This window comes from Elgaria multicarinata, chromosome 23 (genome assembly GCF_023053635.1).
Source record: "Elgaria multicarinata webbii isolate HBS135686 ecotype San Diego chromosome 23, rElgMul1.1.pri, whole genome shotgun sequence".
NCBI classification, from domain to species: domain Eukaryota; kingdom Metazoa; phylum Chordata; class Lepidosauria; order Squamata; family Anguidae; genus Elgaria; species Elgaria multicarinata.
This window is the reverse complement of record NC_086193.1, coordinates 3,421,229-3,448,399: the sequence shown is the minus strand read 5'-3', so window position 1 is coordinate 3,448,399 and position 27,171 is coordinate 3,421,229. Positions and strand designations below refer to the sequence as shown.

At 50.9% G+C, this 27,171-nt stretch overlaps 1 protein-coding gene across 2 annotated transcripts in view; it reads right to left on the bottom strand.

The window, feature by feature from the left end:
• KDM4B (lysine demethylase 4B) overlaps positions 1–27,171 on the bottom strand; it is a 189,602-nt gene that overhangs the window by 45,166 nt on the left and 117,265 nt on the right. For both annotated transcript variants that reach the window (XM_063147035.1, XM_063147034.1), the window contains exons 9-10: positions 12,146–12,342; positions 2,512–2,669 (exon numbers count right to left, since the gene is read on the bottom strand). In XM_063147035.1, coding sequence (XP_063003105.1) covers positions 2,512–2,669; positions 12,146–12,342 — 355 coding nt within the window. The remainder of the gene's footprint in view (positions 1–2,511; positions 2,670–12,145; positions 12,343–27,171) is intronic.

Genomic DNA, 27,171 nt, shown 5'->3' with positions numbered 1-27,171 from the left:
GGCGTGGAAAGGAATATTGAATTTCCTTAGAGGAACCCCGGCACTGAATGAGAAGTCAAATTGGATTTCTCCCTGGCCATACAATAAGAGATTGTATTTACACTCGGGTGTGTTGAGGGAGGGATGGGGGGGAAGGGGACTGCCCCCCCAGCCCCCCCCCCAGCAACAATGCACTGCCCTTTATTGACTTCTAAACAGGTTAATTTGACAGCAAGTGGTATGTGGGGCTTTGCTTTAAAAGCTCTGGAAGACAGAAGAGCGGTTGCGCTCCTCATGGATGCGGGAGTCAAGGAAAGGCCGTTTGGCTTGGAGGAAGATGCAACGGGTAGCCAGTGGGCGAAATTCAGCCAACAACGTAAGAGCCCTGCTGGATCAGACCAGGGCTCCATCTAGTCCAGCACTCTGTGCACACAGCGCCCAGCCAGCTGTTGACCAGAGACCAGCAAAGCAGGACACGGTGCAACAGCCCATCTAGAGTATTGCGTCCAGTTCTGGGCTCCACAATTCAAGAAGGACGCAGACAAGCTGGAGCGGGTTCAGAGGAGGGCAACCAGGTCTGGAAACAAAGCCCTATGAAGAGAGACTGAAAGAACTGGGCATGTTTAGCCTGGAGAAGAGAAGATTGAGGGGAGACATGAAAGCACTCTTCAAATACTGGAAAGGTTGTCCCACAGAGGAGGGCCAGGATCTCTTCTCAATCCTCCCACAGTGCAGGACACGGAATGACGGGCTCAAGTTAAAGGAAGCCAGATTCCATCTGGACATCAGGAAAAACTTCCTGACTGTTAGAGCAGTACGACAATGGAACCAGTTACCTAGGGAGGTTGTGGGCTCTCCCACACTAGAGGCCTTCAAGAGGCAGCTGGACAACCATCTGTCAGGGATGCTTTAGAGTGGATTCCTGCATTGAGCAGGGGGTTGGACTCGATGGCCTTGTAGGCCCCTTCCAACTCTGCTATTCTATGATTCTATGTTCCCCGGCGACTGGTGCACACAGACTTACTGCCTCTGATACTAATAGCCCTTGACAGCCTTCTCCTCCGACCCCCTTTTAAACCCACCCAAATTGGTGGCCATCACCACATCTTGTGGCAGGGAGTTGAGAACATCCGACGAGCCCTGATGCTGGATCAGACCGAGGGTCCGCCTAGCCCAGCATCCTGTTCACACAATGGCCGGCCAGCTGCCCATGGGGGAAACCCGCAAGCAGCATAGCAGCACTCTCCCGCCCATGTTCCCCAGCAACTGGTGTGCGTGTGAATCCTGCCTTTGACCCGGGAGGCTAGCTGCTGGCAGCAATGACAGAAGAGAGCCTTCTGCCCAGCTTGTGGGATCCTCAGAGGCTGCTGGTGGTGGGAAACGGAACCCAGGCCTGGGCAGGGCGCGTGCGCCTGCTGCAGCAGGGCTCCTCTTTCGCAGAGCGCCTCTTTCGCAGAGCGCTGCCTTCCCTTGCTTCCGAGAGGGCGTGCCGTCTCCCCAAGCGAAACAATCCCAGGTGTTGCAACCTTCCCTCCTAGGGGAGAGGCTCCAGCCCCTTCATCATTTTCGCTGCCCTTTTCTGCACTTTTCCCAGCTCTGTAATATCCTTTCTTAGGTGCGGCGACCAGAACTGTACACGGTATTCTAAGAGTGGTCACGGCACAGATTTGTATAAGGGCAGTCCGATACGGGCCGTTTTATTCTCACTTCATTTCTTTATCATGCCTAACATGGAGTTTGCTTTCTTTACAGCAGCCGCACACTGGGACGTTTTCGGGAAGAGCTTAAAATCTTGACTGTGACATCAAATTCCAGGGGCCATAAGAGATGATTCCCCCCCCCCACTCCCAAATACACATCCCTCATTGTATTATACTTTTGGATGCTCTTCGCTCCTCTGATGCCATGTTTCTCGCCTGACCAAGGGTCTCTCCTTCCCTTGCTCGGCTTCGTCCATTTTCTTCCACTGCCCCTTATGCCTGGAACGCTCTTCCAGAACATCTGAGATCCACAAGCTCAATCGCAGCTTTTAAAGCTCAGCTAAAAACTTTTCTTTTTCCTAAAGCTTTTAAAACTTGATTTTGTTCTGACTTTTATACTGTTAGTTTTACTCTACCCAGTGCCTGTTTACCCTACCCTGTGCCTGTTTGCATTCTCTTCCCCTCCTTATTGTTTTATTGTGATTTTATTAGAATGTAAGCCTATGCGGCAGGGTCTTGCTATTTACTGTTTTACTCTGTACAGCACCATGTACATTGATGGTGCTATATAAATAAATGATGATAATAATAATAATAATAATAATAAGAAGAAGAAGAAGAAGAAGAAGAAGTGGCTTTCGGAGGCTGAAAGGCAGGTCAGGAATATAGTCTCACTTAGCTTATACCAGGTGGAGGCACTGGTGATGGGTCAGGACTTTAGGGGTGAGGAACGTGTTTTTTATTGAGAGCTGAGGTGTTCGCGCCGTGGAGTTCTCCCACGGCTCTGCCAGGACCCACAGAAGCGTGGGCAGGCACGGGGACAGGGCCTCACCTTCTTTGCTTTTCTCCTCTTCATCCAAACTTGGGGCTCTCCTCTGATCGTCCTTCTCTTTCCCCTCGCCCAAGTCCGTCTCCATGGCCATGACGTCCCCAAGCGACTTCTGATCCTGCGTCTTGTGCCTTCGGGGCTGGCTCCGTTTCCTGTTCGCCCTGGAAGAGAGAAAACGTCACGGTGGCTGGAGGGAAGAAGCAACTGTTTGCATCTTGGCCAAGAAAGGGAGCAAAAAGAGGTCTAGCTGGGTGTCGAGGAAGTCAGGGTATGAGGCCTTTCACCTGTGCCCACCCCGTTGAATGGAACTGCTTTAGGCCTCTTCTATTATAAATCAAAGCTTCAAGCAGTAACTCAACTATATTAAGACCACACCCACTTACCCAACTGAGTGACTGTGTTGAAATACATAGCACAAGACTGTGCGCCTGCCTGCAGAGGACAGTTGGAGGGCGCGGTGGCTATTTTAAAAAGCAAGCTAACCGCAAGTGAAGAAAAGGTTGTGATTGCCGAAGTTTCTCAATACTCGTGGGCCAAGTTTCTCAATTGTTTTTCTAGCCTTGGAACTACTGCACTCTGCACATGCGTAAAATCCTCGCCGATCATTGGTTGAAAGGCTTACCTGTTATGGTCTTATGATTGGTGGGTTGGATGGGGAAGTTCTGCCTCTGTTTCTAAGGAGAGCTGACCCCTATAAGTATGTTAGCCTATCCTGAAATCAGCAGGCAGTTCCTCAGATCCTCTGAGGGCTGCCACCTTGCAGCGCTGCTCGTAATAAACTTCCTAAAGAGAGAGAAATTGTGGCTTGGAGTCTTTGATCGTCACTCCGCGATTGCACTTAGAGGTGACCCGCCTTTCTAGGGTTCCTCAGCACTGGGAATCTCAGAACAACTTTCGGGAAAAGAGTAATTTTAGGAAGGCGAGCCTGGTCCTGGGGAAACACAAAAAGGAGGATTTCCCAGGATTTACAGCAGGTGTAGAAGATGTTCACCCCAATCCACCTCCCTGCAATTCTGTTTGTAGTTAATATCTTCGCTCTTTGCAATGCATTGCAGAGATTGGAGCAGTTGAGGCAAAGGCAGCGCTCAGAACCCATAACTTCTGGAGCCTGCTAACAGCAGCCTAAATGCTGGGAAAGTCAGATATGAAATTTCATGAGAAGTGCCATGCCGGATCAGACCAAGGGCAGCAACTCTGTTCACACAGTAGCCAACCAGCTGTCAGCCAGGGATCCACAAAGCAGGACATGGTGCAGCAGCACTCTCCCACCCATGTTCCCCAGCAACTGGTGTATACAGGCTTACTGCCTCTGATCCTGAAGGTAGAATTTATTTATTTATTTATTTATTTATTTATTTATTACATTTCTATACCACCCAATAGCCGGAGCTCTCTGGGCGGTTCACAAAAATTGAACACAAAGCCATCAGGGCTAGTAGCCATGGATAGCCGCCTCCTCCTCCAGGAATTGATCCAACCCCCTTTTAAAGCCATCCAAATGGGTGGCCGTCACCACATCTTGTGGGAGTGAGTTCCATCATTTAATTCCGAGCCGTGTGAAGACGATCCCCTGCCCATGTCAAGATCCCCTGCTGGAGCTTTGCACCTCTTCTCCCAGCGTCCAAACCCTCCTCAAAAACGACTACTTCTTGTACTTCCAAGAGCCGGAGTTGCCCTCTACCATCTTGGGAAGAGGTCGGCTGGAACTCAAAGGCTCCTGTTATTTTCATAAACTACAGCTGGGTCATGAGTAAGTCACACAACGTACGGGCAAAACCAACATCCACAAATGCCAGGCGCCTTTCCACAGTGGTGTATCATGGCCCAGTGGGACCAGACCAAAACTGGGCAGCAGTGCATGCTCACCAGCTAAGCGCCCTGCACTCGGCCATTTGGGTGTGTGTGTGTGTGGTGGGAATGGTTATGTTCACCCTCTGTGTGCACAAAGACAGAAAAGGCATATATTGTTAGTCAGAGCGGAACATGGCTGAATCCAGAGTGAGCCAATTGTGGCTGAAAATCAGGGTCATGCTAGTGATGAATTGGATAAAGGCCTAATATACACATTTGGGGGACTACTTCAGAATGTGGGTTTTGAAACCGGGGGGGGGGGGGATGGACCCATATATTTGAGAACATTTCAGAAAAGAGATTTCAGCTCCAAAAGCATCAATTGCAGACCCAGAGCTTAGTGTCTCCCTGTCTTTCCTTCCAAGTTCTCACGCAGCCACAATCCTGTCATTCGGGCAGGAAACAGGTTTTAGAATCATAGAATAGCAGAGTTGGAAGGGGCCTACAAGGCCATCAAGTCCAACCCCCTGCTCAATGCAGGAATCCACCCTAAAGCATCCCTGACAGATGCTTGTCCAGCTGCCTCTTGAAGGCCTCTAGGGTGGGAGAGCCCACAACCTCCCTAGGTAGCTGATTCCACCGTCGCACTGCTCTAACAGTCAGGAAGTTTTTCCTGATGTCCAGCCGGAATCTGGCTTCCTTTAACTTGAGCCCGTTATTCTGTGTCCTGCACTCCGGGAGGATCGAGAAGAGATCCTGGCCCTCCTGTGTGTGACCACCTTTTAAGTATTTAAAGAGTGCTCTCATGTCTCCCCTCAATCTTCTCTTCTCCAGGCTAAACATGCCCAGTTCTTTCAGTCTCTCTTCATAGGGCTTTGCTTCTAGACCTTTCCTCGGCGTGTTTCCTGACAGCCCGGTCTCCTACGCAGCAGTCAAAAGACGACCCAACGGGGCTTGTTTCAAACACCCTTCCAAAGGCTGACAGGATTTGGGGTTCAAAAACGTCTCTCTGAAGCGAGAGTTGCCAGCATCTGTCGGTGTATACTAAAGCATGCATACGTACATGTGTGGACAGATGGGCAAAGGCGCTATTCCGCTGCTAACTGAGCGGTTTCCTGTTGCTTTCAGTCCACGCACTTCTCCTGCATGCCATCATTTTTAGCACTCTGAGACTTTTGTGTCCCCTCTCTTTTTAAAGGAACAGCTCCCCTAAAGCGTAATTCCATCCCCACCTTTTCCCCGCGCCCGCCAAGGTATGAGAAAGCAGCACAGAGTGGGCCAGGACAACTCAAGAGACGCCCAAAGCAAAAAAAAACTCGCTTCCACATCTTTTACAGCCTGCCCGCGGCAGGGGTGAGCTACATTAATTCCGTCACAGCAGTGCATAGTTAACGGGGCCTTTTAATGAGCCGACAAGCCGGCCTGCAAGGGGAGGAGAGAAATCGAACAATACGAAAAGGCAGAGACGAGACGATGAACGGCTAACGGCTACACGCGAGCCCATATGGTCACTCTCTCCGAGTGTGGATGTTTACTTCACACCTCCGAAGCAATTCATTAGCACAAACGCACCAGCGGCCTCCGGAAAGTGTGGAATTGCGTTTCGCCGTGGTCCGTGGGAAACGGCAACGCTTCCTCAGGAGGGACGAGGCAAGTGGCATGGTGTTGCAATTAACAGCCAAACACTTGGGAGGCTAATTTTAGTGGACAAAAGCTTTGCTTTTGAAATTATAACTTGGAGGGGTGGGGGAGAGAAATGGCAGGAGCCGGCTGCAGTCATAGAATCATAGAACAGCGGAGTTGGAAGGGGCCTACAAGGCCATCGAGTCCAACCCCCTGCTCAGTGCAGGAATCCACCCTAAAGCATCCCTGACAGATGGCTGTCCAGCTGCCTCTTGAATGCGTAACCCCATCTCTCAAGTTGCAGTTGCTGGGGAACATGGGCGGGAGGGTGCTGTTGCACCATGTCCTGCTTGTTCATCCCTGGCCGACAGCTGGGGTAGATGGACCCTTGCTCTGATCCAGCAGGGTTCTTCTTATGTTCTTATGCACTGAGCAGGGGGTTGGACTCGATGGCCTTGTAGGCCCTTTCCAACTCTGCTATTCTATGATTCTATGATGACAAATACGTAAGAATATAAGTAGAGCCCTGATGCTGGATCAGACCAAGGGTCCATCCAGTCCAGCACTCTGTTCCCATACTGGCCAACCAGTAGCGAGCCAGGGACCAACAAAGCAGGACATGGTGCAACGGCACCCTCCCACCCATGTTCCCCAGCGACTGGTGCATGCAGGCTTACTGCCTCGAATACTGGACGTAACCAGGGCCGGGCAAAGCTGGTAATAGGCCTGGGTCAGATGGGAAATGTCGGCCCCATTTCAAACTGCTCATTAAGTATTTTTGAATCAGTTCTAAATACATATGAACTAGAACAATTTATTAAAAAGGTAATTTCAAGGACTTTTATTCAATATATATATATATATATAAGACATCACTTCTTCACATTCAAAAATGCTTTACGTGTGCTTTTCTTTGGGCAATTAATTTATTTATTACATTTCTATACCGCCCAATAGCCGGAGCTCTCTGGGCGGTTCACAAAAATTCATCATCAACGGCAGAAAAATCAAGCAACTTTGCCCAGGGGGACTTGGAGTAGGACCCCTCAAAATCGGAGGCCCATGCCCCCCGCCTGCCCAGCCCTGGATGTAACACATAACCATTAGGGCTAGTAGCCTCCCACACTAGAGGCCTTCAAGAGGCAGCTGGACAACCATCTGTCAGGGATGCTTTAGGGTGGATTCCTGCATTGAGCAGGGGGTTGGACTGGATGGCCTTGTAGGCCCCTTCCAACTCTGCTATTCTATGATTCTATGAAATACTTAAAAGGTTGTCACACAGAGGAGGGCCAGGATCTCTTCTCGATCCTCCCAGAGTGCAGGACACGGAATAACGGGCTCAAGTTAAAGGAAGCCAGATTCCAGCTGGACATCAGGAAAAACTTCCTGACTGTTAGAGCAGTGCGACAATGGAATCAGTGACCTAGGGAGGTGGTGGGCTCTCCCACACTGGAGGCCTTCAAGAGGCAGCTGGACAACCATTTGTCAGGGATGCTTTAGGGTGGATTCCTGCATTGAGCAGGGGGTTGGACTCGATGGCCTTGTAGGCCCCTTCCAACTCTACTGTTCTATGATTCTATAGCCTTCTCCTGCAGGAATTTATCCAACCCCCTATTAAAGCCATCCAAATTGGTGGCCACCGTGCAGAGAGAACACGAGGGTGGAAGGTAAGAAGGGCAGCATGTCCTTGGGAGGACTCGGTTTCTCCCCATGGTGCGTCACCACTGAATTGCCTCAATGTAAAGGTTTTTCTCCTCTTAACGCCAGCTTGACTGGGGTTGCAGAGAGGAAGAGACCCACCCACCCACACACACACACAGTTTTGCATCTCCTGCCACAGCAGCCATTTATAAAACCCCTTCTAATCCAATGCAACTTTGTGAAACGGGATCACCACTCCGTATTGACAAGCCGCTGTGTTGACCAATCAGCTTTAGCCACCATCAATTAGCCGCGAAGTAAATAGCAGCCGTGTCAAGCCAACAGCTTCACTAAAGCTGGGCAGATCTGGGGACGGAAATGAGCAACACGTTCGATCAATGAGGAGCAAGGGCACCGTGACAAACGGCTCCTTGGCAGGGACGGAGAAAGCGGTTGCGAAACGCTGAGGCGCCGTCGCGCATTTTGGGGCCGCTTGCAAGACCAGACGGGGAAAATCCGCCCAGGCTCACACACCAAAATAGGCAGACTATTTTGCGCCCTAGGCAAGGCAAGCTACTTGCACACCCACACCCACACCCAAATTGCGCGGAAGTCCGAACGTTTTGGGACCAACCGTCTGGAATTCACCGGGACGTACTTCCGTGCGAACGCGACCCGCTATGCAGCCTGGCGTCCCGAGCCCCTCCGCACGTTTACTCGGGGGAATAAGGCTTCCGAGTAAGGAGGCCTAGGCGGATCGGGCCGCACTGGTGCCTCCCGGTGCAACTCTTTCTCAGATGTAAGTCCCGTCGATCCACGCGCACAGGATCGGGAAGCAGGAGAGTTTGCCTTGCGAGGAGTCCACAAGTCCCTCGCTTTCCTGGGGGAAGGGAGAGGGATCCCGCTTGCCCGCCTGCCTGTTTGAGGAGAGAGGCGAGGCGACCCGGTGCCCTTTCCTCGGGAGTAAGGCAGAGGCTGGCTTGGGCCAGGGTGGAACTCGCCACGTGCTTTTTCTTCTTCTTCTGGCGACGGCGGCCTCCCAGCTCTGGGAGGGCGGCTTCCAGGCAGCTAGAGCGGCTCTGGGAGGGCGGCTTCCAGGCGGAAGTCCGGACATGGAGCCGTGCCACCCCACCCCAGCGTCCCTGGCTTCACTTTGGCTGGGCGGGCGTGGGGCGCCGTCTTGCCCGCCCAGGCCCAGCTGAATCCTCGGGCTGGACCAGGCTGGCTCACAGCCAACCACGTGCGTGAGTGCTGTGCAGCGCCCGGCGCCCCTCTTAGCTTGGCGCCCTAGGCGGCCGCCTGAGTAGCCTCTATGGTAGCACCGGCCCTGCACGTGGGCCCAAGATCCTTCCGCTCCCGGTTCGCAGGGTCAGCTGATGCAAGAGCCAACACGCCCTGCTAAGGAAGGAGAAAGGTGGCTTAAAGACAACTTGAAAAAGAAGGCCTCCAACCAGCTACCCTCTACGCTGCTGCCGGCAGCAGACATGATAGGATTGCTGATTTAGAGTTAACAAGGTTTTCAAGGAGAAGAATGGTCTCGCCAGTGCAGCAGAGGCCTGCCTGAGCAGGGAGAAAATGGGTTTCAGTTGAATACCGCCAGGCACTTTTTAGCGAGAGAGGGTTGGGGGCGAAGGAGGTAGAGAAAGGGGAACACACACACACACACACACACCCCAAAAAAAGGGTTGGCAAGGCTTGTGAGATCGCTACGGCGGTTGATTTGTAGAAGTAAGCGACGGAGGAAGGATATACTAAGCAGATCTCCGCTGGGTTGAGCAGGCGAGCTGCTCCGGGATGCCGGAAGACGGCTGGAGGACAGAATTTATTGATTTGACTGACTGCATTTCTAGACCACTCTCTGGGCGGTTCACACACACACACCAATTTGCACAGACTACAAGTGCTGCAAGGGGTGGTGAGTGTCTGTATCAGCTATGCGGGAACGTCTTTGTTGACAAATGACCCGACACGGAGCTACCGAGATAAGAGGACTCGGAGGGCAAAACGTACAAGCAAAGGCCGAGGGAGGGGGGGGGGAGAGAGAAGACAACATCTGTAACACACACATACACACACATACACACACACACACACACACACACGGCGGCTATTCTATTGTAGCAAAACCATTCAGGTCAAAGATCTGGTTTCCAAAGAATCCATTAAAAAAAGAAAAGGACTTAAGAGGGTAACTAGCAGAAATCCTAAATGAATCTTATTTTCTTAAAAGTATTCATTACAGAAACGAATTAAGCCTGGGCCCTAGCCCCAGCCCTCAAGGTGGCATAGGTGGAACCCTAACTGACCCCCCCCACCCCACCCCCGGGCCACACTGCACGGCTTCCAGGGCAGGGCAGCAAATAGGGCCCCAGTGAGACCAGGAAGGCCCGAGACGTCAAGTGCCGTTGTGCAGATCTGTAGCGCAACCAAGGAGTGTGGGCACTCCAGCTCCCTGGTCTCTGAATGCTTCTGACGTGCATCTGTCCAAGGTCTTCCCAGGCTGGAGGGGAGGTCTCTCTATTGCTACAGGGCGGCAGAAAGGTCCCTGGCTGGAAAGGCTTTTCGGCCCTGTTATGTTCCTGAAGGCATTAACAGGGGGTGATCTACTAAGAATTCAGGTCCAGGCCCAATTCAAAGTGCTAGCATTAACGTTCAAAGCCCTATTCGGCTTAGGCCCAGGTTATCTGAAGGAACGCCTCCTTCAATATGTACCACCCCGGACCCTAAGGTCATCCTCAGGGGTCCTTCTCCGTGAGCCCCTGCCAAAGGAAAGGGAGGCAGGTGGCTACCAGGAGCAGGGCCTTCTCTGCTGTGGCACCCCGGCTGCGGAATGAGCTCCCTAGAGAGGTTCGCCTGGCACCTACGTTACACTCTTTTCAACACCAGGTGAAGACCTTTTTATTCTCCCAGCATTTTAACAGCTTACTTTCTTCGACTTTTCACTTTGCTGTTTTAAATCTGCATTTTAAATCTGTATAAATCTCTGGGTTTTATCCTGGTTCTGTTTTTATATTGTACATTTCTGCTGGGGTTTTTTTTTTAGGTTGTGGTCTTTTTATACCTTGAATTGTATTCAACGGTTTTAATTTTAGTGAACCGCCCAGAGAGCTTTGGCTATCGGGCGATAAATAAATACTAATCTGGGGGGGGGGGGGATCTGGACCAGTAACATCACAGGGAGGAATGCCCCGGCCGACAAATATTTCGGTTAGCTAGTGGAGAAGAACTAGCTAACCTGGTGAGGAAGCCACAGAAGAAACAAACGCCAGCATGCATGACCACCTGAGTTCAGCTTTGTAAGCTGCCTAGCAAAGCTAACTAAGGACTTAATGTGGGCACAGACCCCTTCTGGTTGGATAGTGAGGCTTTGAGAAACGGTGGGATTTTAAAAATGACGGTGTGCATTTATCCTGCTCAGCCAGACCTCTGAGAGCAGGATCAGGAGCAAGGGGAACCTCATTGGGATTGCTGGAGAATTGGGACCAAAAACAGAGAAAGGGTCCACCTCCAGAGACCACTAGACTGGGTGAAGATCAGCCCCAAGGATAGCAAGGAGCAGTTTAGGACCCTATCTAGATGTCCCTAGGACCCTATCTAGATGTCCCTAGGACCCTATCTAGATGTCCCTAGGGATGATGTCCCTAGATGTCCCTAGGACCCTATATAGATGTCCCTAGGGATGATGTCCCTAGGACCCTATCTAGATGTCCCTAGGGATGATGTCCCTAGATGTCCCTAGGACCCTATCTAGATGTCCCTAGGACCCTATCTAGATGTCCCTAGGGATGATGTCCCTAGATGTCCCTAGGACCCTATATAGATGTCCCTAGGGATGATGTCCCTAGGACCCTATCTAGATGTCCCTAGGGATGATGTCCCTAGATGTCCCTAGGACCCTATATAGATGTCCCTAGGGATGATGTCCCTAGGACCCTATCTAGATGTCCCTAGGGATGATGTCCCTAGATGTCCCTAGGACCCTATCTAGATGTCCCTAGGACCCTATCTAGATGTCCCTAGGGATGATGTCCCTAGATGTCCCTAGGACCCTATCTAGATGTCCCTAGGGATGATGTCCCTACGACCCTATCTAGATGTCCCTAGGGATGATGTCCCTAGATGTCCCTAGGACCCTATCTAGATGTCCCTAGGGATGATGTCCCTACGACCCTATCTAGATGTCCCTAGGGATGATGTCCCTAGATGTCCCTAGGACCCTATCTAGATGTCCCTAGGACCCTATCTAGATGTCCCTAGGACCCTATCTAGATGTCCCTAGGGATGATGTCCCTAGATGTCCCTAGGACGCTATCTAGATGTCCCTAGGGATGACTTGCCTGTCTCCAGCCAGCACTGGATGAAACTGTTTCATCTGTTGATGAAACAAAGATTTGTCCTTCCTGTGACGGAAGTCGCTGGAATGGTGGAGTCGTGCTTAAGGGCTGTTTGGATTTCATCCTTGGGTGAAAAGAACATTGATCTAACAGGGGAGAGGTGACGCCCAGCCTCCGTCTGCTTCCGGGGCTGCTCTAGGCATTCCGATCAAGCCGGGGAGAACGGGAGACCCAAACGGCCCTCTTACCTGCGCAGCATCTTGGCTTTCAAGGCGTCCTTGGTCTGATTCCAGGCTTCCAGCTCCGGGCTGGTCAAAGCCGTCGGTTTCATGTGGTCCAAGGCGGTGAGGTCCTTCCCTTGCTTCCACAGGTCGTACCGCTCGGGTTGGAGGACCCGCACAAAAACGTCCATGGAGATCTTCACCGTGTCTTTCCGGCACGTGCACTGAAAAACACAGTCCAGGCGCCCGTCAGTCCGGTGTTACAAGGAAGGCTGTGGGGGGGGGGGTGTGGGGGGGGGATTTGCCCTAGGAATCATATAATAGCCCCAACCTGGCTGCCTCAGCCACTCTGGTACGTTCAAACATGCCCAGGCGCTACCGGCTAAGAGTGAAAACGTCACCCATAGAATACCGACAAGCAATGTTGTTTCTGAGTGGGAAAACGGAGTGGGAAAACGGAGCCGGCATTTGGCCCAGGATGTATGCAGACCGCGCAAAATAAAACCACAACCAGAGATGAAGGGCCGAAGCACCAAGGAGGAGTGGGGTGGTGGTGGAAAGGTGAGAAAAGTGGATCCCCGCCCCCCAGGCAGTGGGGAAGCGGACGTAGGGCAGCACAGGCAAAGGGCCAAGAAGCAGAGATCTGATGGAAGGGGTCTGGTGCAGGTGACAGAGAACAGAGGGGAAGAAGGCAACGGAGGGGGAAGAAACTTCCTGACTGTTAGAGCACTGCGACAATGGAACCAGTTACCTATGGAGGTGGTGGGCTCTCCCACACTAGAGGCCTTCAAGAGGCAGCTGGACAGCCGTCTGTCAGGGATGCTTTAGGGTGGATTCCTGCATTGAGCAGGGGGTTGGACTCGATGGCCTTGTAGGCCCCTTCCAGCTCTGCTATTCTATGATTCTATGAAATACTTAAAAGGTTGTCACACAGAGGAGGGCCAGGATCTCTTCTCGATCCTCCTAGAGTGCAGGACACGGAATAACGGGCTCAAGTTACAGGAAGCTAGATTCCAGCTGGACATCAGGAAAAAACATCCTGACTGTTAGAGCAGTGTGACAATGGAATCAGTTACCTAGGGAGGTTGTGGCCTCTCCCACACTGGAGGCCTTCAAGAGGCAGCTGGACAACCATCTGTCAGGGATGCTTTAAGGTGGATTCCTGCACTGAGCAGGGGGTTGGACTCCATGGCCTTGTAGGCCCCTTCCAACTCTGCTATTCTATGATTCTATGAAATGGTCGCAAAGAGATTTAAACCTAACCAGCCAAATCCGCCGAAGGACATCTCTCCCTCTCTTTTCTCGTCTCCCAGGCATTTCGCAATGGGAAACGAGGCTGGCCCTGTTTTTCAGGTGCAGCGTTTTTTAAAGCCGTTATGGTGGTTTTAAGTGTATGTTTTTGCGGTTTTTAATTTTTGTATATTGTTTTTAAACTGCCCAGAGAGCTTCGGCTGTGGGGCAGCATACAGATGCAATAAATACATAAAATAAATGGAAGAACGGCTATGGGGTTTGACAAAAAGAAAGGAGCGAAGGGAAAGGGTGTGTGTATGGGGTGAACGTGGGCCCTTGATGAGAAGAAGGGGAGCACAGGCAAGGCAGCTTCGGTGCTGGGGCCTGTAGGTCGCACAGAGATGTAAACCTCACCAGCCAACCCCACAGATGGACATCTTGGCTCGCATTTTGATCCGAAACGCCGTTAAGGCGCTGAGAGGGAAATGAGGTGCTGACGGGCGGGCGGGGAGAGGCCTTTGCTGGCCAGCTTCTCTCTGGCCTAGGCTCCTTTACTGGGGGATTCGTCTCCTCCCCTATTCCCACCCCCCTTTCGGAGAGGCTCAGGACACACCCGCCCTGCTCTGCGGCGAAAAACACGCGCCAAACTGGGGAGCAGCAATAACCTGCCTGCACCAAGCCGGGAGAGAGTATTTATGGCCAGGCGATTCCCAGCAAAAACCAATTCGCTTAATGAAAAACAGCGGAGGAAAGAAAGATCGTCGGATGTAATTTGGCCGGGGAGACGGCGGAACCACAGATGGTGCCCATGTTTCAGGTTCCTGGCTGGGCTGAAGCGCTCCCGAGCGCCGCTGTCAATAGTGGCTTAAGGGATTTGTATCGAGCGCTTTTCCAATCCAGTTTCCGCCCCTCCTTAAGTAATTAAAAAAGGCACCTGAGCGTGTGCCCTGGTTGGGGGGCGGACAGTGAGGCCCATCCTTGGGAGAATCAGGGTGCCAGACTATTGCAGGAACGGAGTTCTTTCTCCCTCCACAGATGAACCAACCTGGGATAAAATTACATGAATAAGAACGCCACCACGCCGCCCCCCACCTTGGCACCTGCCGAACTCACGTGGATCTCAGTGGAACTGCCAGCAAAGAGCTCCAGCAGGCCCACGGTTTCGCTCTGCGGGGGACAGAGAGGGCAGGTCCCATTAAACCCGCCTTGCAAAAGAGTCCACGGAGGGGGCGGGGAATGGCTACCTGCTTACGAGTCCACACACAGAAATAGCCCGCAATGGGGTGGGGGAGGAAGGCAGCTTTCCAATATAGAAACCCCTCGTCTGGATTACTGCAACGCGTTATACGTGGGGCTGCCTTTGCAAATGGTCCGGGAAATTCAGCTGGTATAAAACCGGGCTAACAGGGACTGGCCAGCGAGACCACATCACGCCAGTCCTTTTCCAACTGCACTGGCTGCCAGGTCCAGGCCTGATTCAAAGTGCTGGTATTAACATTTAAAGCCCTAAACGGTTTGGGGCCAGGCTATCTGAAGGAACGCCTCCTCCCGTATGTACCTGCCTGGACACTAAGATCACCCTCAGGGGTCCTCCTCCGTGAGCCCCTGCCAACGGAAGTGAGGCAGGTGGTTACCAGGAGCAGGGCCTTCTCTGCTGTGGCACCCCGGCTGTGGAATGAGCTTCCTAAGGAGGTTCGCCTGGCACCTACACTATATTCTTTCAGACACCAGTGAAGACCTTTTTGTTCTCTCAGCATCTGAACAGTCCAGCCACCGAATTTTAACTTCGTGGTTTTAAATTTGTATTTTGAATCTGTCTTAATTTCTGCATTCCTGCTGGGTTTTCTCCTGGTTGTGTTTTTATACTGTACTTGCCCTCCCCACTTCCCCACCCAGGGAACAGTGTCGCTTGGTCCAAGGCCGTCTCGCAGAGCCAGCGGCACGTGTGGATTCCTTGCTAGCTGCTGGGCTGGGCTCGGCTCGGCTCCACCCCTTGGGCACAGTCACTGTTTTAATGCTGACTTATTCCACCCTTCCGACTTGCACCAATTAAGACCCTTCTCCAAATGCATGCATTCGGCAGCAGGAAGCCCTTCTATGGGATGAAAGGCCTGGGGTGCCCTATGTCATGACGGCGGTGGCAGAAGCAATCTATGCGTGCCTGCAGAGCTGCTCCTACTCCCGGGAGACCAGACCCACAACAGCTTAGCTGTGCTTGCCTGCTAGTGGGCAGCTGATCTTTCAACTGGCTTGCTCTGGCACTCGTCGGAGCCGGGCAAAGGGATCCGCACAGCCTTCGCCCTTATTACGCCCTTCCTTCTGCCACTCCCGTCCAGGCTCTGGCAAAGGGCTCCTTAATTGAGGGAGGAAGGATCCCGGTTCAGTGGGAGAGCACAGGTCCGTCCTGGGCGCGACGGACAGAGAGTCTCGCTTTGCTACGAAGGCCGCTCCTTCTGTGCCTACCACCACCAGCACATGCGAGTCGCAGTGACGGGCGCTGTAAGACGCCTTCCCTTGTTTTGTGTGTGTTTATTGCATTTATATCCTGCCTTTTTTCCTCCCAGGAACCCAAGGCGGCGTACATAATCCTCCTCCTCTCCATTTCTTCCGTCACAACAACAACCCTGTGAGGTGGGCTGGGCTGAGAGTCTGGGACTGGCCCAAAGTCACCCAGTGGGTTTTCAAGGCCGAGTGGGGACTAGAACCCGGGTCTCCCGACTCCCAGTCCAGCACTTTAGCCACTACACCACACTGTCTCTCTTGTTCAGCGCATCTCCTCCGTCCTCGCCCTCCAAGGCACATACAGGGGAGAATTCCGACACGGCGCCCGTGTCACCGTTCGGAGAGTCCTTTTTGGAGGAAGCTGATAATTCAAAGCCTGTTCCCCCCTACCCCCAGGAATGTGGTTGTTAGGGGGAGAAACAGGAAATCCTGGACCCCATTAGATAAGAAGGTGGAGAGGGGGGGTGCAAAAGAAAGGGGAACAGAATGGCAAGTCCGCTTCTAAGGGAACCCCCCCTCCCCGAAATAAAGGCAGAACCTTGACGCTAAAGCTATTATCAGATACCCCCCCCCTTGCTTTCAAGTCTATAATCAGAGGATTTGGTTGCTTCTTTGGTTGCGTTCCCACTGCATCTGGACCCTTACTCAATGCCCCTCTCAATTCAACCTTATTGCTTGAGATATTAGGGTGTGCCTGGGCACACCCGGCACACCCCTTGCGCACGCCTATGGTGAACAGCAGAGAAGTCACTACCAAGGCGGCTGCTGTTGTTCATGTGAACACACCTGATGAAGGCTCTAGCATAAACGATGGGGGGCGGACGAGGGAGCCCTCAGAGGGGGGCCGACCAGATCTGATTTATCATCACATTTATTCTCTACTACGCCACAAAGTCACTCTCTGGTTCCCCCCTGCTCAAGCCTCTCTGCAATGCCACAACCCAACAGAAGGAGCATCCACCACCACCCCTCTCTCTCTCACTGCCTTTTCGGGCACAAATCTACCGTGATGTATGTTTATATTTCAATTTTAATTTTATTTTATTGCTTTCAGACTGGCACGCATGAATAATTCACGCCCCGCCTAGGTCCTCGGGGGCCCCTTTCCGCCCAGGCGACGATATTTCCTCCGCCGCAGCGCTCCCGCAAAGGCCTCTCTCTCGCCAAAAAAGACGCGCCCTCCCTCCTCCCGGATCCGCTTCCCTTCAACCCAGCTGTGTAATCCTTTCTGGAGCAGCGAGCAGCTTGGTGCAGCTGCAAATCAGAGCGCTCCTGACAGATATAAAGGGACCGGGGGACTGTTCTCTTTTTTTCTTCATTGCACCAGGTGCCTTTTTTAAAAAAACAAAAAACAAAAAACAGGATCCAAAGCCAAGCGAAACCACACTTCCCCGCTCTCTCTTCAGGCTTGCTGTTAGCACCTCTATCTGGACTTCATTAACAAGCCTGACACCTTAACTCGTGGTCTGAATAAGAAGAACGGGTGGGTTGTCTCAGCACAAAAAAGAAGAAGAAGAAGAATCATAGAATCATAGAATAGCGGAGTTGGAAGGGGCCTACGAGGCCATCTAGTCCAACCCCCTGCTCAATGCAGGAATCCACCCTAAAGCATCCCTGACAGAGGGTTGTCCAGCTGCCTCTTGAAGGCCTCTAGTGTGGGAGAGTCCACAACCTCCCTAGGTAACTGGTTCCATTGTCATACCGCTCTAACAGTCAGGAAGTTTTTCCTGATCATAGAATCATAGAATAGCAGAGTTGGAAGGGGCCTACAAGGCCATCTAGTCCAACCCCCTGCTCAATGCAGGAATCCACCCGAAAGCATCCCTGACAGAGGGTTGTCTGTCAGGGATGTAACACTCCCTTCCCCCATCTCGAAAATACAGTGTCACAGCAGTTGTGCTAGAATTTTTGCAGGGGCGCTTTTGGCAAAGGCAGAATGTTTTGTGAGAACACCATCACGGCTACCAAGAGATGATCCACACATTCAAAAAGATGTGTTAGCGCTTTCCTGTAGGATCACGTAACTCAGTGGTTCTCAACTTTCCTAATGCCGCGACCCATTAATACAGTTCCTCATGTTGCGGTGACCCCCAACCATAAAATTATTTTCGTTCTTCTCTGCACGATCCATTGTCATGGGATGGTTTGCAAATGAAAATAACACATAACAACAGCTTTAATAATACAAAAGATGATACATGACAGAGTTCAGTCAATACAGTTTCCTAAGACCGTCGGAAATGTGTGTTTTCCGATGGTCTTAGGCGACCCCGTGAAAGGGTCGTTCGGCCCCCCCAAAGGGGTCCCCGACCCACAGGTTGAGAACCGCTGACGTAACTCAATGCTTTCCCGCACCTTGAAAATAAACACACCCCAAAACAAGTTCATCGGGCAAAATAATGGATTGGAACCCTTCGTCCCAACCTGACTGCTGTCGCCATGGTGGGGCGTTCAAATGAGATGACCCAGACCCCCTCCAGAAAGATCACATCACGGCGCTTTCTCTCCACGCGTAGATCAGCCTTGAAGCACTGATACGGTTAACTTGATTTCATATTTAAGTTGTACCTTACTGTACGTGCAGGGGTGTGTGTGTACACAGATTTTCCGAAATCCACAAAAACTCCAAGTAAAAGTTCAGAATGAGAAGCAATGGATCATTCAGACACCAATCTTGGGAAAATAAATAAACTTGAGAGTTGTGCTATAAATTCCAAGGAAATGGTTTTGATTGGGATGAAGCAGAACATGACTCTAATAAATAAGGATAGCTAACCTTATCTATTTCCCGTTACTATGACACTTGCTGTGCCTGAGGATGAAACAACATTGAATGTTTCAATAGTATTATAAAGCAGCAATATCCGAATTTATTGCAATTTTATTTATATTACAGGGATGCTTATTTCCTGAGCTTTAGAAGTATAGATTTCTCCTGTTTCTGCCTGATAATGCTGAGGTCTACATACTGTTTCTAAGCCAGTTGTCTTCCTTTTATTTTTACGAAACGTTCATGGTTTCGACTTTCAATTGTTATTTTGTTCCTTCCCTAACTCGGCAAGTTTCTGTTCACCACTCTGCCGCAAAGATCATCTTCTTGGCTCGCCGCTCCGACCATGTAACTCCACTTCTGAAATCTCTTCATTGGCTTCCAATTCACTCCAGAATCCAATATAAACTTTTCCTGTTGACCTACAAAGCTTTTCACGGTCTAGCTCCTTCCTATCTCTCCTCTCTCATCTCACACTATTGCCCCGCTCGTGCTCTTCGCTCCTCTGATGCCATGTTTCTCGCCTCCCCAAGGGTCTCTCCTTCCCTTGCTCGGCTTCGTCCATTTTCTTCCGCTGCCCCTTACGCCTGGAACGCTCTTCCAGAACATTTGAGAACTACAAGTTCAATCGCAGCTTTTAAAGCTCAGCTAAAAACTTTTCTTTTTCCTAAAGCTTTTAAAACTTGATTTTGTTCTGACTTTATACTGCTAGTTTTACCCTACCCTGTGCCTGTTTGGTGCATTCTCTTCCCCTCCTTATTGCTTTACTATGATTTTATTAGAATGTAAGCCTATGCGGCAGGGTCTTGCTATTTACTGTTTTACTCTGTACAGCACCATGTACATTGATGGCGCTATATATATAAATAAATAAATAATAATAATAATAATAAAGAAGAAGTATTTAGGGCGCAACCCTGGGCACGTTTGGACGGAAAGAACGTCCTGCAACTCACAGCACTCCCCAGCCAGACTTTTTTCCTATCTCCGCATGTGCAGGGTTGTGCCCTTAGCATAGCTAAGAAGACCTGCAGCCCAAATTACAAATTTGTTACCTTTATTTTTATTTTTAGTACAATAAAAGCATTGGTACTTTAATTTTTTTAATACAAATAAAGGGGCAAAACAGAGAGATTCTACGACGTTTGTCATTAGCAGTGCATGTTATCAGTGGAGCGTGGAGCTTCCATTGATCTGAGCAGAAACCAAGTTCGACTAATTTAGGACATTAAAAAAATGTATCTAGGCTAAGTGTTGCACAATCTATTCAAAGTTCTTAAAGCGTTAAAGGGCAGATTTGATATGCACGGATTCCATATATTTAACCTCAAGTTCCCACCAGCACACACACGAAAAAAACTCCCCACCCCGTCTCAGTTCCAAGACTCCCTATGAGGGAAGGTTACAACAGCTGGGATTGTTTAGCTTGGGGAAAAGGGAGGCTAGGGGAGACGTAATAGAGGTGTACAAAATTATGTATGGTGTGGAGAATATGGACGGGGAGACATCTTTCTCCTTCTCTTAAAATACTAGAACCCAACGGGGTCCTTATCCCATGAAGCTGATGGGTGGGAGATTCAGGACAAATAAAAGGAAGGGCTTCTTCACACAGCGCAGAGTTAAATTATGGAACTCACTACCGCAAGATGTGGAGATGGCCACCCATTTGGATGGCTGTAAAAGGGGGTTGGATCAATTCCTGGAAGAGGAGAAGGCGATCCATGGCTACTAGCCCTGATGGTTGTGTGCTGCCTCCAGTATCAGAGGCAGCAAGCCTGTGTGCACCAGTTGCTGGGGAACATGGGTGGGAGGGTGCTGTTGCACCATGTCCTGCTTGTGGGTCCTTGGCTGACCACTGGTTGGACACTGTGTGAACGGAGTGCTGGATTGGATGGACCCTTGGTCTGATCTGTTTCTGTTCACCACTCTGCCGCAAAGATCATCTTCTTGGCCCGCCGCTCCGACCATGTTACTCCACTTCTGAAATCTCTTCATTGGCTTCCAATTCACTCCAGAATCCAATATAAACTTCTCCTGTTAACCTTCAAAGCTTTTCACGGTCTAGCTCCTTCCTATCTCTCCTCTCTCATCTCACACTATTGCCCCGCTCGTGCTCTTCGCTCCTCTGATGCCATGTTTCTCGCCTGCCCAAGGGCCTCTACTTCCTTTGCTCGGCTTCGTCCATTTTCTTCTGCTGCCCCTTACGCCTGGAACGCTCTTCCAAAACATTTGAGAACTACAAGTTCAACCGCAGCTTTTAAAGCTCAACTAAAAACTTTTCTTTTTCCTAAAGCTTTTAAAACGTGATGTTGTGCGGACTTCTACTGTTACTTTCTACTGTTAGTTTTACCCTACCCTGTGCCTGCTTACCCTACCCTGTACCTGTTTGCATTCTCTTCCCCTCCTTATTGTTTTACTATGATTTTATTAGATTGTAAGCCTATGCGGCAGGGTCTTGCTATTTACTGTTTTACTCTGTACAGCACCATGTACACTGATGGTGCTATATAAATAAATAATAATAATAATAATAATAATAATAATAATAATAATAATAATAATAATGATCCATCATCAGGGCTCTTATGTTCTTATGTCACCTCTCTACCTTGAACGGAGAGCAGAAAAGCAGCACGCAGCAGGGAAAGAATGAGAAAGACAAACTTTTCTGAAGCTGGTGTTCTCTGAGTGGCACAATCGGCACCTACGGGATCCGCGTCTGCGCAGACCCGGCTTCGGAAACGCCTACGACTTTCGCTAGGGACCTGGCACGGCTCCCTCCCCACAGGCAGGGGGCGCGCCCACGTTTTTGGAGACCGAAGAAGCATCTTCCTGCTTGGTTCCTTCTAACCTTCACCAGAAAACAACGGGCAGGCACCCCCACCACGTAAGAAGAGCAGTTACGTGGCTGTGCAAATGACCACGCAGCGAACACCGGTTCCAGGGAAGGAACCCATCTTTTGGCCTGTGGGAGTGTGATTGCAGAGCGATCACGGAGAGGAACAGCCTCTGAGGAATGCTTGTCCGCCAGTGCTAATTAACTTATTGGGGGACCTTCGATAAGCTTCCAAGGGACTCTAGAATTTCCAGAACACCCTTTGAAAAACTACTGATTTACGATGCCATGCCCCTTGACTGTCTTTTCACTGCAAACGACTCATATGGGAAGGGATTACCCAACTGTCGATTTTCTCTCTCATGGATCAGCCGTTTCCCCTCTATTTCAAGCCTTTAACTGGCCAGTGGAGTCATGCCACATCCTCTTACTGACCAATTTTCAATGCGTTTTCTCTCATGGGTCTCTAATTGCGGCTGCCGCCGCGTTAGAATTGCAGAGACCCAGATCGGACACGCGTCCCCCATTATCCTTCTCTCTGGAAAGAACGTCGCTTGCTCTCCAAACGGTCTTTAACTGGGCCGTTCATTTCCAAAGAGAGAAAACGAGAACAGACCGGGACGCAAAGGAGGCCTGGAAGTTCCCCCCCCCACGTACCGTCAAGAGCCCCCACAGAATTCCAAGCTATTGTTTAAAATGTTCCGGGACCAATGGAGGAGCGGTAATTGGCACACACCCCTCCCCTTCCCAGACATCTAACAGGGGCAGCACAATTGATTGGGCTCTAAGGCGCTTCTCCGCCATAACCCGCCCGAGGATAATGCAGGACTTCCAGAGAGTTTAAATTAGCGAGCAAGGCATTTTCGACTTTACAATCAGGAGCCAATAAAAGAAAATGAGGCTTCTGAAGACAGCCCGGGAAGGGAGCGTTCTGGAACAGAGGGTGGGTGGGCGGGAGGTGCTGAAAATGGGGACAAACGGATGCAATATTAGTCAGGCGGTTTGCTAGGTGGGGAACAGCAGCGCAGTCACGGAGGCCTCTCTGCGAAACCATCCATGGCCCTATTTACTCTCGTTCCCTCCTGGCGTTCTCCATCAACTCCAAACTGGCTATTTGAATTCTGCCTCACGGCCCACTTTGCACCCTCCTCCTTCCCCCCAACCTTGTGGGAGTACTAAGCATGCAGCCTCGCGATGCCTGCCCCACCTCGTTCCATCAAGCCGCCAGACACAGCAGGAATCGGGATCTCTTGGCTTCCACGGCCAACGCCGAGAGCAGCCCACAGCCCTCTAGGAACGACGCTGAGAGGCCTTGATGGAACAGCCACCAGGCAAATCCTGGCACACCCGGAGCAAACTCTAGGCCAGGCAACGGGGCAAGTCCTTCTCCACTTCCAACCCGCCATTACATGAAGCCCCACGTGAGCAACGGCTTCCCCAACGCCGACCTCTGCCGCTACCTTTTACCCTCACCTCCAACACACCTGGGGTCCAGAGCAGAAACCTGTCCAACAGTATGGGAAGGGCTCCCGTGGCCTGGGCAGTCGGTCTCCCAATCTGAGCATGGCGCATGCCTTGGGAGACAGCACCAAACTTTCCCAAGGGCGGCCCTTCTTCTCCCTGGCCTGAGGCCACCATGCCAAATCAAGGGCCTCCGGGGGAGACACTCAGCAAACAGAAGACCCAATTAGGGAAGAGGAGCCAGAGGGAGAGGACTTCTTCAGGGCCTACCAGGAAGCCCCTTCCCCACATACACACCAGGTCCCGGACTTCGCGGCCCCAGTGGGACTCATGCGACAAGCCCCACCTGCCTTCCCTGCCTCTGCCCCAATCTGTCCTGGCTCCTTACCTCCAGAAGCGCTTCACAATGACAAGGTCATCAAGGGCGCCCTCCATAACTACATGGCAACAACCCAGCAGCACGCTTGTCACATCAAAAGGTGACAGATGAACACACGCACGCCACCCCCACCGCAAAAAGGACGGCGAACGGCGCTCAGGGACTCGGGGACCTAATCAAGTATCGCTGCATCTCTCGCCATTTCCCTCTCTCATTCGGTGCCCAGGCTGCCGTGCCGAAGAGCCGAGGAACAGCGTGGCTGTCACCGGGCGTCCCGGGAGAGGGACAGATCAAAGAGTAGAATATTCATAAGCCAGGTCTCCCCGGACCAGCTGGCGAGTTTGAGAGGAAAGCGGGGGGGGGGGGGCGCATCTCCAAGGTTGGCTGTTTGCTTCCAGTTACGAGGAATCAAAGACCCAGAGCAGCGACTAATTGACTTCTGGAAAACAGAATGAGTGACAGCTTACTGGCGGCAGGCTCTGGATGGACCACGTCAACCTCTCGGATTGAGTGCCGCAGAACGTCGCGGCGGCCATAGAATCATAGAACAGCAGAGTTGGAAGGGGCCTACAAGGCCATCTAGTCCAACCCCCTGCTCAATGCAGGAATCCACCCTAAAGCATCCCTGACAGATGCTTGTCCAGCTGCCTCTTGGGTGGGAGAGTCCACCACCTCCCTAGGTCACTGATTCCACCGTCGCACTGCTCTAACAGTCAGGAAGTTTTTCCTGATGTCCAGCCGGAATCTGGCTTCCTTTAACTTGAGCCTGTTATTCTGTGTCCTGCACTCTGGGAGGATCGAGAACTCTGCACTCTGGGAGGATCCTGGCCACTCACATGTGTAGCTTTAAGGGAGCCTCTCTTTGTAAGTGGCCACTCGGCCTTGGGCGAAAAGGCAGAGTAAGAAACATGAGAAATAAAGAATTCACAGAGAGGTTCGACAGCGATCAACCACGCTGAAACCTCCATTGTTTAATACAGCCTCGATACCTGCCGTTACCAGACCCTGGGGACAAAGGGTCGCCACCCTGGTTATGAGCTCCCCGGGACATCTGACCAGCCACTGAGAGAAGGAGACGGCTCGCACGGATCCTTCCCCTTTTCTTTTTCCAATCTAGCTCAGCAGGGCAGGACACGGACAGCAGCGCAGCTGATGCAAAACAGCACCGTAATGTGGCAACTGTTAACGTTTAGTTTCGGGCTGGCAATGGGGGGGAAAGGAAAGCTTTCGTTCCCTCAATTCACCGCCAAGCCTGTCTGATTAGAAGACTTTGTCTGTTTATCTGGTGGGAAGAGCGAAGAATACCGGAGTGCTCCATCTAAACCAGCCTTCCTCAACCTGGGGCGCTCCAGATGTGTTGGACTGCAACTCCCAGAATGCCCCAGCCAGCTGGCTGGGGCATTCTGGGAGATGCAGTCCAACACATCTGGAGCGCCCCAGGTTGAGGAAGGCTGATCTAAACACTGCTCTAAAGACTATATCCCTTTAAAAAAATATGGAGAGACTGAGGGATAGGGTTAGGGTGGTGAGTAGACAGAGTGTCGTCCCTGATAAACCCAACCAAGAAACCCAACTCTGGGCCATAGACAGTCACATCCCTTGCTCTTCCCAACGTGTAAAATGGGAATAACCTCTTTTGTCAGTCTATGCTGGTGTTTGCTGATGCAACACGTCTTTTTTTTCCTTTAAAAATAATAATAATTCAGATTAACTATTGCACAACCCGGCACTTTAAGTTAACGCGAACAAAAACTCTGGGGCAGGCCAACCCAGGCCCCGATGTGCCGACCCAATGGCAGGTCTATGGTGCGGATGCCTCAATTCTGGAGGCCAGTCTTCAGAAGTGGCACACGCACCTTCATTTACTGATTTGACTTGCACCCCACTTCTTGACAATCATAGATAAGGAAGAATTGGATTCAGCTAATTAAGAATGCACAATTAAATGCACAATTAAAATCACAATAACAGAGTAAATGCTTTTTTAACAGAACATGGTTCATGACACCCCAGTCCACTGTCCACAGAAGGAAAGGTAAGCGTGACGGAAGGATAAATGAACAATAAAGTATTTGTAATTTTTTTTGCCGAAGAAATGTAGGTAAGCTTTCCCCTGAAGGGCGTGAAAGCCATCCTTTCGCTCCAAAGCCTTCCAAAAATCAGCTCAGACGCAAATTAATTCAGTCCAGAAGTAACCAAGGAGCTCCATTTGCCTCTCAAGAATGGGTACAGAGACAGGCAACCAACTCTCATCAACGTTTTATCGTGTCCCCCGGATATGTTAAATTATCTTTTATGCCTGCTAATAATCCTCCATGTAATGAGAGAAATTAAGGAAAATGGCTCATTTTTATTAAAAAATACGTAATAAAATAGCATAAAAATGTAAAGCAAAGCCCCGTTCTGTATCTCTTGTACAGAAGGTGGATCCTCTCTTCAACAATAAACCATTAAGCGAAAAGCTGAACCCTATCTGCTCAGCAGCGCATGGAATGTTAACATAAAACCTCATTTATTGCTGTGTAGGAGCAGCAGATTAGATTACAGATAAGTTTAAAAGGACGTTGCTACTGTTCCTCTTACTGTGAGGTGGGTGGAAGGATACAGACTTTTCCCCAAGGGGCTTTCGTTTGGCTCAAGGTGGCAGCGAGATACTGAGATGAACACTTCTGGTGCCTTTTGCCACGTGCTTAGAGGAGTAGAGCAAGTAGCAATTGCACCAGTAGATCGGCAATAAGGTGTCCGTGCGTAGCAAACACACCCCACAAGGGTGGATGTTACACACCCCTGGCTCTGCATGTGGGTGGTAATAGTGCAGGCTCGCCTGAGAAGGAAGGTGGGAGGTGCCCGCTAGTTCTGCCCCAGGCCACGTCCTTCCTTCCTGGAGGACAGAGCAGATGGGACCTTGGTGTTCTGGACCACTGGGTGATGACATGTAGGCACAGGTAAAGGGTGATCTGTATGTGCAAAAAGGTCATGTGGCACCCAAATCATCACAGAGGGGACACCGTGCAACTAGACTGGAAGTTAGGAGCTAGATTTTCTTGACCTACATTTTTCGCCCATATTGGGTGCATGCATGCTGTCTGTCTCTCTCTCTCACACACACACGCAGACTTCATGTGGGCAACCAGGATGATCAGGGGTCTGGAAAGAAAGCCCTATGAAGAGAGACTGAAAGAACTGGGCAGGTTTAGCCTGGAGAAGAGGAGATGGAGGGGAGACATGAGAGCCCTCTTCAAATACTTAAAAGGTTGTCACACAGAGGAGGGCCAGGATCTCTTCTCGATCCTCCCAGAGTGCAGGACACGGAATAACGGGATCAAGTTACAGGAAGTCAGAGTCCGGCTGGACATCAGGAAAAGCTTCCTGAGTGTTAGAGCAATACGACAATGGAATCAGTGACCTAGGGAGGTGGTGGGCTTTCCCACACTAGAGTCGATGGCCTTGTAGGCCCCTTCCAACTCTGCTATTCTATGATTCTATGTACAGATGTTGTCAGACCACATATTTAAAAGGGCAGCGTTAGAAGAGAACTAAACTATTATGGATGGTAGGATCCTGGGGGGTTAAATTGGGATTTTTTGGGGGGGGAGGGGGAGAAAAAATGATAGGGAACTTGAAAAATTGATGCGCAGCTGAGATGTTTGCCAGCAGGTAGCCAATGGCCTGTGCAGAGGACGATGAGCCCTGACCACCCCACTTCTGGTGTAATTACCACCACTGCGGCGTGTCTCCACAACACACCAGTTCATTAGGAAACCCACTGGAAGCGACAGAGTGTTTCATAAACAAAGCAATTAGGCAGCACCTTCACAGGGCTCCTCGCTCCGAGCCTGCAGGGCAAAAGTCCCCCAGACGCTTCCTCGGCT